At 55.6% G+C, this 14,381-nt stretch overlaps 1 protein-coding gene across 2 annotated transcripts; it reads right to left on the reverse strand.

Moving 5' to 3' along the window:
• Positions 1–340: 340 nt before the first annotated feature.
• Positions 341–5,650, reverse strand: AQP3 (aquaporin 3 (Gill blood group)). 2 transcript variants are annotated; one of them, XM_068974365.1, is made up of 6 exons: positions 5,543–5,650; positions 2,322–2,448; positions 1,835–1,972; positions 1,378–1,496; positions 938–1,155; positions 341–850 (listed from the first exon to the last, which is right to left on the reverse strand). In XM_068974365.1, exons 1-6 carry the CDS (start codon positions 5,648–5,650, stop codon positions 682–684), a joined length of 879 nt encoding a protein of 292 aa, XP_068830466.1. In that variant the 3' UTR covers positions 341–681. The 2 variants fall into 2 exon arrangements, with proteins under 2 accessions (XP_068830466.1, XP_068830467.1); XM_068974366.1 differs by lacking the exon at positions 938–1,155.
• Between the last annotated feature and the right edge of the window lie 8,731 nt (positions 5,651–14,381).

Here is a 14,381-nt window from a genome sequence, read left to right on the forward strand (position 1 = left end):
TGTTTTGAAGAGCAAACATGAAATTATGACCTGGACTTCACCCCCCTCTCCCCTCATGCCTACACTGTGACATGAACCCATCACTCTCCTGCTCCTTATTTATGAATAGACAGAGCTCCACAACTAGGCTATGGCCCCCTCCTCCTAGCCCTACTTATATTCCCAACCCTACTGAAGCCTATAACACCCCCTGAGTAGAAGAAAGGGCAGACACGCACATACTGAGAAACGCCCGTACCTGGACCCTCCTCCACATGGAGCCCCTGAAACATGCTTTTCTTATGCACAGATAGACACCACACCTTCCCCTCTCTTCCTCTGGACCCCCACCCCAACTCCACCAACAGCATCTTTTCCACTCGGTCTTTTGCCCTGAATATCTGGAAAACCACGCACACGCACCTGCACACACACTCACACACCTGCTCTCTATTGTCTCCCTCCGGGAGATGAAGGGCTAGATCGGCTGGGCTCCCTGTGCCACCACAGCTTACAGGCTGAAGGTCCTACTGGGTCCTATTTCCTTCAGGATGGAAAAGCCTGAAGGGGGGTGTCTAGTGGGAGGTGGTGGACAAGAAGCTTCCGAGTCCAGGAGGGGGAGTCATGAAGAGGGCTTCTGGGAGCAGCCCCTGCACAGTCAATGGATGCTCATGAGAGGGTGTGGGGCGTGCCCCCGCCCACTCACATCTGCTCCTTGTGCTTCACGTGGGACAACTTCACATTCTCCTCGTCGGTGGAGGGTGGGGGCGGCTCTAGGTGGCAGCCGATCATGAGCTGGTACACGAAGACACCCGCGATGGAACCCAGGAGCGGAGAGACAATGGGCACCCACCACCAGTGGCGGCCCGTCCTGGGGGCAGACAGATGTGGTCAGGGGTGGGTGGGGCAGGCCAAAGCAGGGAATGGGATGGGGCATGCAGGTGGGGACTGCACTCACGTGAAGACTTCCGAGCCCCAGCCGGCGATGGCGGTGAAAAGGCGGGGGCCGAAGTCCCGGGCGGGGTTGACGGCGTAGCCAGAGTTGAAGCCCATGGAGGTACCAATGACCAAGACCACCAGGCCCACGGTGAAGGCCTCCAGGCCTCGGGGGACAGGGTTGTTGTAGGGGTCCACAATGGCCAGCACACACACGATGAGGGAGGCCGTGCCAATGAACTGGGGAGTGGGGAGAACAGCGTGAGGAGAGCCCCCGTCTTCCACCCTCTGGCTTCCCTCTAAGAGTCTTGGCATCTCCAGTGTTCTGCTCCTCAGGGTAGCGGTGCTAAGATTTTCGCTGGTTAAACTAGCAGAGTCCCAGGAGTCTGCTCTAGTCGGGGAGTCCTGTCCCCCAGCCAGCCCATGAGCAACCCAAGCCCCTCACCCATCCCCAGCCCATACCTGGTCGAAGAAGCCATTGACCATGTCCAAGTGTCCAGAGGGGTAGGTGGCAAAGATGCCAGCTGTGCCATTGGGTCCCGATACAATAAGCTGGTTGTTGGCGAAGGCCCAGATCGCATCTGGTGACAGTTTAGATACCACATGCATGAGAGAGAGGCCTGAGCCCCTGTCTTCCCCATCAAGCTGTGCCCACACTCCCAGGGGTCTCAGGTGAGCGTAATCACTGCTTTGTCACTGGAGACAGGGTGGGAAGATGGAGGGTGGAGGGCTTGACTCCACAGTTGCCCAGCTCATTTCTTTCCTCTCACGGCCCCAACCTGGGGCCTGTGCATGAATGAGTCATAAGCCCGGGGCCTGGGCAGGTCCCTGGTGTTTGTCATGGAAAGGCCTAGTGCCAGTAGGTCAGTCCTAAGCAGAGGGAAAGGGTCGCGGAGGAGAGCAGGGTGGGAATGCTCACCGTAATACAACCCGAAGATAATTCCAGCACCCAGGAAGGCTCCCAGAGTCTGAGCCAAGGTGTACACAGGCAGCTTGATCCAGGGCTCACGAGCCAGGAAGCACATAGCAAAGGTCACGGCAGGGTTCAGGTGGGCCCCTGGGCAGAGGGAGATGGGGCCTATTAGTCCCCGCCTGCCGCAGTGGGGAGGCCAGGTACTTCCCCACGCACACCCCCCCTCTTCGACTCTGCTGAACAGAGATGCAGAGAAGGGTTTATTGCACAGTATGGTGGGTTGGACTATGTAATAGACCCACTCTGCTAGTCTCTGATTCTGAGGTGAGAGTCGAAGTTTCTTATGTATCAAGTGCCTTCGTCACTCTTCTCTTTCAAGGGTCCAAAGCTGGGGCATGGCTATGCCCTGCCCTGTGAAGAACACTCCCGCCCCCACCCCATTCCCCAGTGGGACACCATGTGGGGTTGCTGGAGGGTGGGGACAAGGCCTTACCAGAGACCTGGCCAGCAATAAGGATGCCTAGGGTGACGGCGAAGCCAAAGGCCAGGTTGATGGTGAGGAAACCACCGTGGGTGCCCCGGCTGAGCACGACCTGGGCCACAGAGCCACAGCCAAACATCTGTGTCAGGAAACAGAACAAAGCAGGGAGAGTGAAGACCAGTGACACTCACTCCAGAGGAAAGGGATGAAGCCAGCCACCTCCCCCTGCCTTTGTGCCGAGACAGAAGCCCTTTCCTGGAATCAAATCCCTCCCCTCCCGCTGCAGTCATAAGCAGACAGGCCCTCCCAGCCCCAGGGTCCCAGCTCCACCCTAACAGGGTCCTGTGGAAGGGACTGGAAGCAGAGTTTGCAACAGTGAGCCCAGAAGGTAGTGGAACCATCTCCATTGATTTGTCTCGATTCTCAATAAGAGCCAGGGAAAGGGGACACTCTCACTTGAGCAGTTCCTCCCCCAGCCCTTCAGGCCTGGTCCCTAGGGGTGGGACAGTTCTCACTCAGCCCCTACCTGCAGCTGCCTTTCTCTCTGCCCCAAAGAAGAGCTGGCAGGGAGAAGGCACAGAGAAAGGGCAAAGAGGCCACAAGTTAGGCTGAATCCACCTCTTCTTAATCTGGGGTGTCAGAGCCCCTGGCCTCCCTCTCAGAACCCTCATCTTCCCTGACATGTCCCTGACCCAGAGCCTCCTCTCTGCCCTCACCTTGACCTCCCTACCCTCAGAGGCCCAGGTTCCCCACTCAGATTTGGAAATCCTAAAGACAGAGGACTCTGTCTCCTCTCACTAGCCAGTCTGGGACCCTCAGTCCAGTGGAAGTGGGGAGACTGGTTCTAAGCTTTCTGCCAGAAATGGGGGGATTCAAGAGGCTAAAGTCCCTGATGTCCTGCAAGTACAGAGTGTGCTGTATGTCAGTTCCGCTTGTTCAGATGTAAAAATGCTCCTATGTATGCTTGCTAAGTCACTCAGTCGTGTCCAACTCTGTGACCCCATGGACCATAGCCCGCCAGGTTCCTTTGTCCATAGGATTCTTCAGGTAAGAATACTGGAGTGGCTAAGCCACCACAAAGCCCCCAGAATGCTCCTGCACTAGGTGTAAAGAGCTATTACTCTGAGCCCCCAGGGTGCCCACCAAAGCTACTCCAGCCCTGCCCCAGCTCTCCTTTCCCATCTCCCCATAACTAAATTCTGAGGCCTATTCAGCAGAAATTTTACAAGACCTGTGCTCAGGGCCCTTGTTCATTCTGATGGCTCCATGTCCTGCTGCACTGGGTGGTTATGAATTTTGGTTATCACCCTTCAGGAGGACCAAGAGATAGGAAACCTGAGGCAGCAATGCAGGGCAAAGGTGTGCAGGCAGGTGAGAGCAAAGGTCAGAGATTGTAAGTATCTGTGTGTGTGCTGAAACAGGCATGTGAGGGTCTGGGGCACCCTGCCCAGCTTGGCAGGCCTTGGCCTCAGCGCCTTGCCTCCCCGAGGCACAAACCTGGCTCCATCCCAAGAGGCCTTGGAGGGAGAAGCTGTCAGAGCCAGTTCCACCACCTTGAGACTAATCTTCCTCTTCTTCCTGCCTCCTTCTCCCTCTCCTCACCTTACTAGGCGCCCCAGAGAAAGGGGCTTCCCCAGCCTTAAAGCCAGCCCTGATTCCGACACTGCAGGCCCTAGGTCCCCAACCCCCAGAGGGGTGCAGGCAAGCCCTCACCCACCACTCAGGGGTCTTCCTGGCCTGGCCCCTCCTCTTTGGGCACTGATACCCAATGCCTCTCAACCACCTGAGCCTGAAAGCCTTCACAAACATAACACCCTCCTTCTGTGGTCAGGGATAAGCCAAGTGATCCTGAGGCTCAGCAGGAGGCCCGACTGCTCCTTTGGGGGAAGGCAAACTGAGACTTAGGGAGAAGTTAGGGAGGCCCTCTGTGAAGGGAAGACAATGTCCCCTGTCCTGGCTGCTCTCCAGCAGGGGACTGGACTGTCAGTCAGATGGGGACAGGGGACACAAGGCTCTGAGCAGGGTGATGATAAGCACCTGTCCTATTCCCTTCCTGGGAGAGAAGAGATACAGATGACTGGAAGGACCACTAGTCTGGGCGGGGGGCGGGGGGTGGGGGTGTGGGGGTGTGGATAAACAGCCTACCTGGCTTCCTCCCTTCCTGTTTCTGGAAGCCAAAGGTGAGTCCCAGCTTTCCTCTCTCTATAGAACCTGCTCCACCACCACCACCCATGGTAGGGAGCCACCCAGCTCTCCTTCCCCCTAGTTAATCTCACTAGTCCACAGGGGGCTACTTAGGGTTGGAACTGGGGCACAAACGGAGTATCCCATCCCCTGCAATGAAGCAACTGAACCCAGAAGTAACCAAGAGGGAAACAGGTGTAACCACAAGCGTGGCTGAAAATCTGAGACTAACTGGGACAGGAAACGGAGCCCATAACTGATCTGTCTGCCAGGTCCAAGAAGTACAAACAATCACCCAGAAACAACCCAGACTGAAACTGGCATGACCAGGGAGTCACTGGGACTGGGGAGTAACCCGCAGAGTAACTCAGATCCTGGAGACCCATGCACACCAGTGTGCTTTTGCACGGAAGCTGACCGCATCTGTCTGGGTAACTGTCCTGGAGTTGCCCAGCACTCAAGGACAGATGTTAGTGACTTCATGTCCGTTGTGCCTGGGGCAAAGCTGCCTTCCACAGCCTTATCCCTATCCTTATCTTCAGGATCCTTCTTCCTTCCTTGCTTGCAGTGTGCTTCGTGGCTTCTGCCCTCTGCCCCCCCCTGAAGCAAACTGTCTTCACATCAGGGGAACTTTTAGACTTTCTGAAGGTTAATTATTCATTAGGGGCCAGGCACCCAGGACCCAAATAACTCAATAGGGGCCCATTTGCCACTACCCCCACCACCACCCTCCCCTGCTGGGGCTGGGACTCCAGGAACCTGTGGCACCCAGACAGGGCCGGAGGTCCCAGACTGCAGGGGTGACCAACTCCCACAGCCTGTGGGCTGGCCCACTGGTGACAGGGTGAAGCTCAGAGCTGTCATTGGGGTGTAACAGCTGTCATTCTGGCAAGAGTCAGAGCTGTCACAGAGGGGGTTAGAGCTATAAGCAAAGAGGACCCTGGAGGGACCCCCACCCTGACCCCACGGGGGAGTGTCAGACCTGAAAGAGGGGAGAAGGACTGGGGAGGTGGGGCTGGCAAGAGGCTTCTGCAGGTCCCTCCACTCACCACGAGGATGAGGGTACCCAGGCACTCAGCCAGCGCCTGGCGGAGCAGCCGGTAGCGGATATGCAGCATCTCCCCGCAGCGGTTCACCAGCTCCTTCTGTCGACCCATGGCGGTGGCAGGCGACGGCGCTTCGGGCAGGGAGGCGAAAGGACGGCCGCGGCAGCAGAGTGGCCGCCAGCACCGGGTGGCGCCCTTTTATAGAGCCGGAGGCACGTGCCCCGCCCGCCCGCAACCCCGCCCGCCCCGTCCGCGCCGGCCTCAAGGTGGGCGGCCGCCCCCACGGCTGAAGGGGCCGTTGGGTTTTGGGGGAGGCTGGTGAGAAGGAGCCCTTAGGGCTAAGATTGTCTCCGGGAGAACTGCGGGATGATGGAGGCAGAGAGCCGATGCGGGGATGAAGCCACGTACAGGACCAGGGCCACTGGGGAGAAAGGAACTGCGGAAGAGACCTCCCTGGCCCACTCACAGCGAGCCTCCCTGCCATCCCCACCACGGTGGGAGTGAGAGCAGACTCCCACCGAGTTAGGAAAAGAACTGGCCCCAGCTCATGGGCTTCCTGGTAGCTCAGACCATAAAGACTTCTGCAATGCGGGAGACCTGGGTTCGATTCATGGGTTGGGAAGATTCCCTGGAGGAGGGCATGGCGACCCACTCCAGTATTCTTGCCTGGAGAATCCCATAGACAGAGGAGCCTGGCAGGCTACAGGACGTCCATGGGGTTGCAAAGAATCCAACAGGACTGAGCAACTAAGCCCTAAACCATGGCTGGACCTCTCCTGTCTTCAGTTAGGGGCCTGGAGGGAGGAGACTGAGGGGGAGGGGGGCAAGGGAGAAGAGACCCAGGTGGACACAGTCCAGACATAGGTGGACTCACAGAACACATGGGCTGAGTTCCAGCCAGAGCTTAGGGACCTTGGTTCTTGTCTGGTTAGTACATGTCACATGTTGCCTATCTTGACAGCTCTGTTCTCAGCTGTGTCCACACATGACATCTCCCATGTGCTTGATCACACTTTTGGGGCATCATGGCTGTGCTTGTGGCAGTGGAACATGGCTGGGTTAACAGAGCTTGTCACACGTGTACCTGCGTGAGTACTGAGTACAGCTCTAGGGGCCGAGCTGCAGTTGTCCAGACATGCCGCCAGCTATATACTTGCCGGCAGGTTGAGTTCCAGCTGTTTTTAACCCTCTCCTCTCCCACCCTGGCTGATCCCTAGCCAGGGGCAAATCTATTCCTTTAAGAGATGAAGCTGTCTGAGCTGTGGGGGTGTCAGACCCATCAGAGGTGGGGGGTCATGGGGCAGTCTTGCTCCCTGTGCCGCATCTAATAACTGGGGAGCTGAGGTCTGGTCGCCTGGACCTGACTCCCACAGGACTGGCAGCAAATATGCCCTCACCCTGTTCTCTAAGGCAGCTTTGCCAGGGAGACCTCATTTCCAGAAGGGACTTAATCCAGGTGGGCTGAGGAGCGTGGGGACTTGTCCTTGGAGCAGCAGCTGTCAGAAATGAGGGCTCCAGAGGTGACTCATGCCCAGAGAGATGGGGTTTAGCAACACACATAGAGTCGCACGTGTCGTGCAGGCTTGCACACTCACTGTACCCTGGGGCTGGCAGCCATATTCGCCTATAGACCCTGAGGTTTGTTCATGCACTCCTGGGATGGCATTCCCATGAGAGCCTGGCCACTGGCTTACACAGATATGCAACCCCCACACAGGAGGTCTCCCAGGGCCCGTGGGCCAGAAAGAAGCACCCTGCCCCCTGGACCTCAAGGGCTGGGAGGCTCCATGGTGAATCAGGGAGCCATCACCCAGTGCCTGCCCACGGCCCCACTGCCCATCTGTGACTCAAGACAAAACCCTAGAGTCCTGGTGTCAGAACCCAGAGTGTGGGAAGAGGGGAACACCCCCCCACCGGGCCGTCCTCTCTTCTCCCCACTCCCTGGTATGTTTCTCAGCCCCTCGCTGCCCCAGATGGAGCTGCGCAGGGCAGAACTGGCAAAGGGGCTCCTCAGCGCTGAGAGAAAGTAGGGAACCCCAGCTCACAGCACCCTGTCCTCACCCCTGCCTGATCCCAGGCCTGCCAGCAGCTAAGCCCAGCCCAGAAACCAAAGCAGGGGAGTGAAACAGGGGATAGCTTTGCTCTCAGTGGGCAGAGCACCCTCCCCTCCCCATACACACAACTGTTTGCAGGTAGAGCACTGCCCCCCATACACACATGTGTTTGCTGTCAGTTCACATAGGTGTTCACAGTGCTCCACCCTGAGGGAGCAGGTTGCACATATAACTGTAGATTTGTGTATCTTGAAAGTAGTATCTGTATATATATGTGTACCTGTGTGTACTCACACATGTGTGTTTGTGGTCACCTGTAACTCTGGGCCTGCAGCTCATCGTAGAGCACGTTTGTGACCCCTTCTCCCCTAGTGGGTGCAGCCCCATGCTGAGGCACATGGCTGGGCATGTGGAACAGGACCTGGATCCCAGTGCCCCCTGGTCTCGAATCAGGTGGTCTAGTGGTTAAGAATCCGACTGCCAGTATAGGGGACAAGGGTTCGATTTCTGGTCCAGGAAGATCCCACATGCCCTGGAGCAACTGAGCCCGCGCACCACAACTACTGAGCCTGTGCTTTATAGACTGCGCTTGGCAACAAGAGAAGCCACCGCAGTGAGAAGCCTTTGCACAGCAATGAAGAGTAGCCCCTGCTTACCGCAACTAGAGAAAGCCCATAGGCAGCAACAATGACCCAGAATAGCCATAAATAAATAAATAAGAAATCTTTAAAAAGCCCATCCTTCAGAATCATGACCCCATATACTCCCACCAAACTTGTTGCTGTCTATAACTAGTTTTTATACACGGGTCCACACACATGTATGCAGCATGCACACAGGGATGGGTTAGAGTTGGAGCTGAGAAGGTATGGGCAGGGCTTCATGGTTCTTAGTGGAAGACATCTTCTTCCTGAGAGGACCCTGCCTGGAGGAGGGAAAAGGATGCAATGCCTTCCAAGGGCCCCTAATTCCTGTCAGCCCTCCTCGGGTCATCTGGGGATAAGATGGGTCAGGGCCTGAGAATGCTTGTCCAGAAGGCCCGGACTCTCTGGCCTTGAGTTTGAGAGGCAGAAGCAGACCTCATTGCACAACTGGATGCAGGCAATGGGGGTGGTAGGGGGCTCATTCTCACTGTAGTCTATGAATGGGGCCCCCTGGAGCCCAAGAGCCCCCAGAGCTCAGCTCTTGGAGCTCTTCAGGAAGAGCCTGAGCTTGGTGAGGCAGGCCCTGACCCTGACTCATGCAGCTTACCCAGGCCCTCTGGGCTCCCTCCTGCTCTTCTGGAAAGAAAGCCAGGCTGAGTATGGGCTGCAAGCCAGCCCACCTGCCTGGGAGCTCCAGGACGAGGCACATGAGGAGGCCCCACCTACCCTCAAGGCATCTTGAGCAAGGTCTGTGTCTCACCTGGGCAGGAGGGCTGGGCCCAGGAAGGGGCCTCCAATTCACCCTGTGGGAGGCTGTGACTCCTTGAGGTCAGAGCTGGGGGAGTGGGTTCCCAGGCAAGGGAAGGGCTGAAGACTCAAGTCCCAGCCTGTTGGACCAGAGGGGCTGGCTAGCGCCCTGTAAAGGGGAGGGCCGGCACGCCCTTCATTTCCTGCCCCCCAAACTCTTTTTGCCTGAAAGGGAGTAGCTTGAACCAACAGAGGAGACATGGGCCTTGCTGTCAGCAAGCGGAGAAGAGTGTAAACATAGGAAATAAATCACGCTACCTTCCCCCACAGCCTCCCTAAACCCCTTAACCTCTTCCCCTGCATTGGAGTGTGGTGAGGGGGGGGGCAGACCAAAACAGACATACAGACATTTTTCAAGTATAGAAAGTTCTTCCTCCAGTTTGCAAAAAACCCTCAGAGGTGGGTGTATAATCTCCCCTTCCACAAATGACAAAACTGATGTTTGGAGAGAAGTCACCTGGTGACTCAGATGGTAAAGAATCCACCTGCAGTGGATTCTTGAACCAGACCCTGGTTCAATCCCTGGATTGGGAAGATCCCCTGGAGAAGGGACTGGCAACCCACTTCAGTATTCTTGCCTGGAGAATCCCATGGACAGATGAATCGGCAGGCTATAGTCCACTGGGGTCACAAAGAGTCAGACACTGCTGAAGCGACTTAGCATGCATGCAAACACCTGCTAAGACCTCACTCAGCCATTAAGTGTTGAACTGGATACATCCCACAGGGATGGGTAGGAGCCAGGAAGAAGGCAAGGAGGCCAGGGAGCCACAGGTCTCCCCATGCTTCAGCCCTGTGCCCCTCTCTTAGGCCACTGAGGGATGCTCTTTCTGCTTCGTAGTCTTGAGAGTAGGGGGCTGGCTCTGGACAGGAATGAGGAGTGGACAGCAGAGATGAATCACCTGATTATGAGCGTCCCCAGACTGGAGGCCAGGCAGGCAGTTCCTCCTCCTGTGCCAGCAGTCACCCCGTATCTCCAGACAGATGAGATGGTGGAGAATCCACCAGTGTAAACCTCCCCCCGGGGTACCTCTGGTCAGGTGTCCAGCTGGAACTTGAGATAATCTATCTCAAGTTAGATTTTGACCCATAGTTTCCCTTCTGTTGTCCCTGGGCTGCCCTCAGCACCCTTTGAGGACAGCAGACGGTCCCAGAGAGGGGGTGGAAGAATGGGATAGGGGATAGAGCCTGCTCTAAGGAAGAGCCTAGAGTCCCAGGGGCAGGGCTGATGGGGCAAGCCCTCTTGCCGACCCAGAAGCTCAGCCCCAAGCCTCACTTGACCACTGATCAGTCAGGCAGCCGAGCCAGCTCCCTTCCCCCACCCCTCAGTTTCAGTTTCCTCATCAGTCACCTGCAGGTTTCAGGTGGAGTCCCCCGACACACACACACACTCACACACACACACACACACACACTCACACACACACTCACACACACACACACACTCACACACACATACTCACACACACACACACACTCACACTCACTCACTCAGGTGGAGTCCCCCGACACACATACACACACACACACTCAGGGCTTCTGTAAGAATCAGACAAGATTATGGATGTTTCAGGCCTTGAAAACTGTAATACAGTCAATGTAGAAGGAAAGGTTTGATTCCAGAAACTCCCTCCTTAATCAGAGTCAGGTTTCCTCCTCTATGCATATCACGTCCATCCATGTATGTTCTGGGCTCTGCGTATGTGGGCACCTTTGGAGGTCTGTGTGTGCATGTGGGTGACCCTGGGAGTCTGCATGTATATCTCTGTGTGTCCCCATCTGGGCTTGGCTGTGGACCTGGGTTTGGTGTTTAGAAAAGTCAGGGATAGGAGGTGGGGATCTGTAGAGGAGTCTGGAGATGAAGTGACCTGGTCCAACATGATGAGAGTGGGGTTTGGGATTTAGAAGGAAGAGTGGGCAGGGCAGTAAGCAAGAAGCTGAAGGCAGGCAGAAAAGGGGACACAGGAACATGACCCCCCAGGACAACTGCTGTCTGAGAGGTCTGCGGTGTGAAAGGGGTGGGGGGCGGGACAGGAGGTGGAAGGCTCTGCATCCGGTGTTCCAGAAAGGTGATGGGTGTGTGAGCCCCAGTGTACTTTCCTCTCATCCCAGCCCAGTCTGAGTGCTAATTACAGGGCAGCCACCAGTGCCGGCCGTATGGGCGGAGTCACAGGAGAAGGAGCCAGAGGAGGGGACAAGCTGTGGCAGGTGATTCTGCAGTCAGACTTCAGGAAGGACTTCCTGAGGGTCTCCAGACCTTGGGGCAGTGGGAGCTGGGCTCCAAGGAGACCCCATTTGTTGGGAGACAGGGATGTGGGTGTGGTAGCGGGAGACTGGAGAAAGGCCAGGATGCTGTATTTGGTCCTCAGGTGAAAAACAGGGGCTGCATCTCAGTGCCTCTCAATGAGCCCTTGGTCAGTGTCCAATCTTGGCCTTGTCAGTCTCTAGGAGACCCCAGCTCTGTCCTGTGCAGGTCTCTAGCTTGAGAGAACAGAGGAGAGTCCCAGCCAGGGGAACAGAGATGTAGGCTTGAACTGAGGTAGACCAGAGTGTACGTGCTCCTATGTGCTACACCTATCCTTGACCCTGCTTCCCTGGGTCTAATAACAGCTTCATTCTGCTGCCTTGGGCAGAATGGAAGGGGCAAGGCTGGCAGGCAGCCCAGGACAGGGGAGGGGGCTTGGCTTTTCACTCCTCGCCACCTTACTGGAGACATCCAGAGCTCTGGCCTTTCTACTCTTATTCCTCATCACCTGACTCTTGGGCCCCAGGAAAGCCCAGCTCAGAAGCAAGGCCTGGCGCCAGGATACCTAGATTGTAGCTCCCTGTGTGACACTGGTCAAGTTCCTACACCTCTGGGCTTCTTGCAAACCAGAAAAATGATCCTCTCCATCCCTCTTCCAAAAACTGAAGTGGGAGAGGGAAGTGAATCTCCCTCTAGGTTTGGAACACACTGGTCCCCCTTAGTTCCCTGGGGCAGCTCAAGATGCCGCCTTCTGTCTGCAACAGAGGGATGGGCAGGCTGGCCTTCCCTGAGCAAGATGGGGGTGACTCATGTGCCCCAGGCTTCCCTTCCCCTTTATCGCTCACCTAGATTTTAATTTGTGACTCACAAAGCAAGGACCAGAAGTTGAGGAACCCCCTCAACATGAGGTACATATTTATTGGGGGTGGAAGTGGAGGGGCTCAAGACCAGCCCAATCTGACTTACTAGGTCAGGGACTGAGCAGCCTCAGGATTTCGCTGAAATGTAACCTGCTGCAAGGACCCCTAGGCTTTGGGATCTGTCTCTTTTCCTCGAAAGTTAGGAGCTGGGCAGAGGAAAACAGGGTCTTCAGCTAAAAGGGTTTTGATTTAAAGGAGGTTGTCAGCACCACCTGAAGGGATGACTCTTTGAGAATTCACTAAATGTGACAACAGAGAGAGGCTTAGGAGGTCTGACAGAACCAGGGAAACTGAAGCCCCCAAAAGGGGAAGGCTTTATTTAAAGCCACTTAACATTTACAGGGGGCTTCCCCAGTGTCTCAGCAGTAAAGAATCTGTCTACAATGCAGAAGCCACAAGAGACTTGGGTTTGATCCCTGGGTTGGGAAGATCCCCTGAAGGAGGGCATGACAACCCACTCCAGTATTCTTGCCTGGAGGATCCCATGGACAGAGGAGCCTGGTGAGCTACAGTCCATAGGGTCACACAGACTTGGAGATGACTGAAGCAATTTAGCGCACACACACACATTTGCAGGAAAGGATCCAGAGTTCCTGCCTCCTGGGAGCTTTTCCTCCTCTTTAAAAATAGAGCAGATTTTGCCTGTAACACCACGTTGGAGCCGGAGGCAAAAACCTGGTCACACAGACTAGTGTATAGAGATGCGCACAAGCCCCACTCCACCACCCCAACCAACACATAGAGAGCATCACACCATACGTGAGACACAGCCTCCCACCCCATCCACGTCTACCTGCAAGGCCAGAGGCCCACAGGGGCAGACATACCCACGGGTTGCACCATAACACACATTCCCCCCACCCAACCCTGCACACCCTCGCTATCAGAGTTCCTCCTAGACGCTTCTCCTTCTCTTTCCCTGACATTCCAGTTCCAGCTTCTTGTGTCCCCCCTCCCCCAAGGTCACATTGGTACACACCAGCCTCCTTACCTACTTCCGGGAGAGAAAATCCCAAGGAAACAGGTTGGAGCAGGCCTTGAAATTGGAGCCCAAGGCTTGAGCTCCCTCACCCCCTACACCAAGCTGGAGCAGGGAGTGCAGAAAGCATGGTGTACGTACCTCCTTGGCTTTCTGAGTGACCTACCCTCTTCTCTTAACCATCATTGAGGCTTTTTTCTGTTTTAGTTCCCTAACTGGGAATCAAACCCGTGTTCCCGGCAGAGGAAGGGTGAATCCTAACCACTGGACCGCCAGGGGAAGTCCCTATTGTGCCCAATTTAAGGATGGGGAGGCTGAGCCCAGCAATGGTGACTTGCCTAGGACCACGTGGCAAGGTAGCAGGGCCAAGCTCATTCCCCTGATGGGGGACTGGTGTCTGCACTTCCTGGAGCCATGGGCTTGCTTGGGAGCAGATTCCACCCCCTCCCCGCACTGGGTTTGTGAAAGAAGCTATAGACCTGAAGCCGCCCCTGGAATGATGCAGGATGGTTTAAAACAGCCGGCATCCCATGCCCCTCCCCAGAGCCCATGGAGAAACTATGGAGAATGCACGTGAGGGACCAAAGGAAAGGGAAGCTGAGAAGCCAGGGACAACCACAGACTGCGGGACTCTGTGAGGGCTGGGACTGCATCTCTGGAACTCCCTGAAAATCCAGCCTGGTGCACTGAGGTCTGGAGTTCATGAATGGCACAGGGAGGGAGATGGACATAAACCTCAGTTCACACAGTCCATCAGTGTATTCCCTATGCTAGTTTCAACCCCAGACCAAGCTGTCTCACGACAGTCACAGGCAGAGATCAACACAGATACACAGACTGACAGAACTGGGACAAAATTGGAAATCAGAGTTCCGGTATGTGGTTAAGCATCTTGAGGATAAAGCCAGCTAGCCAAGCATCAAAGTCCCTCTACAAACAGGCCCCCACCTGTTGCTGAACCTGTTTCCTCACTCAGAATATGAGGATAATGAGGAAAAGCAGTACTTTGTAGGGCTGGTATGATTGTATAATCAATTTCCTTATGTAAGATATGGAAAATAACACAGCACACCCAGCCCTTATTAGGTAGACACTCAATAAACATCAACTTTTTTTTTCTTGGCCGCACTGCTTAACTCATGAGATTTTAGTTCCCTGCCTGACCAGGGATTGAACCTGGGCCCTTGGCTGTG

The sequence above is a fragment of the Capricornis sumatraensis genome, chromosome 6, assembly GCF_032405125.1.
Source record: "Capricornis sumatraensis isolate serow.1 chromosome 6, serow.2, whole genome shotgun sequence".
NCBI classification, from domain to species: domain Eukaryota; kingdom Metazoa; phylum Chordata; class Mammalia; order Artiodactyla; family Bovidae; genus Capricornis; species Capricornis sumatraensis.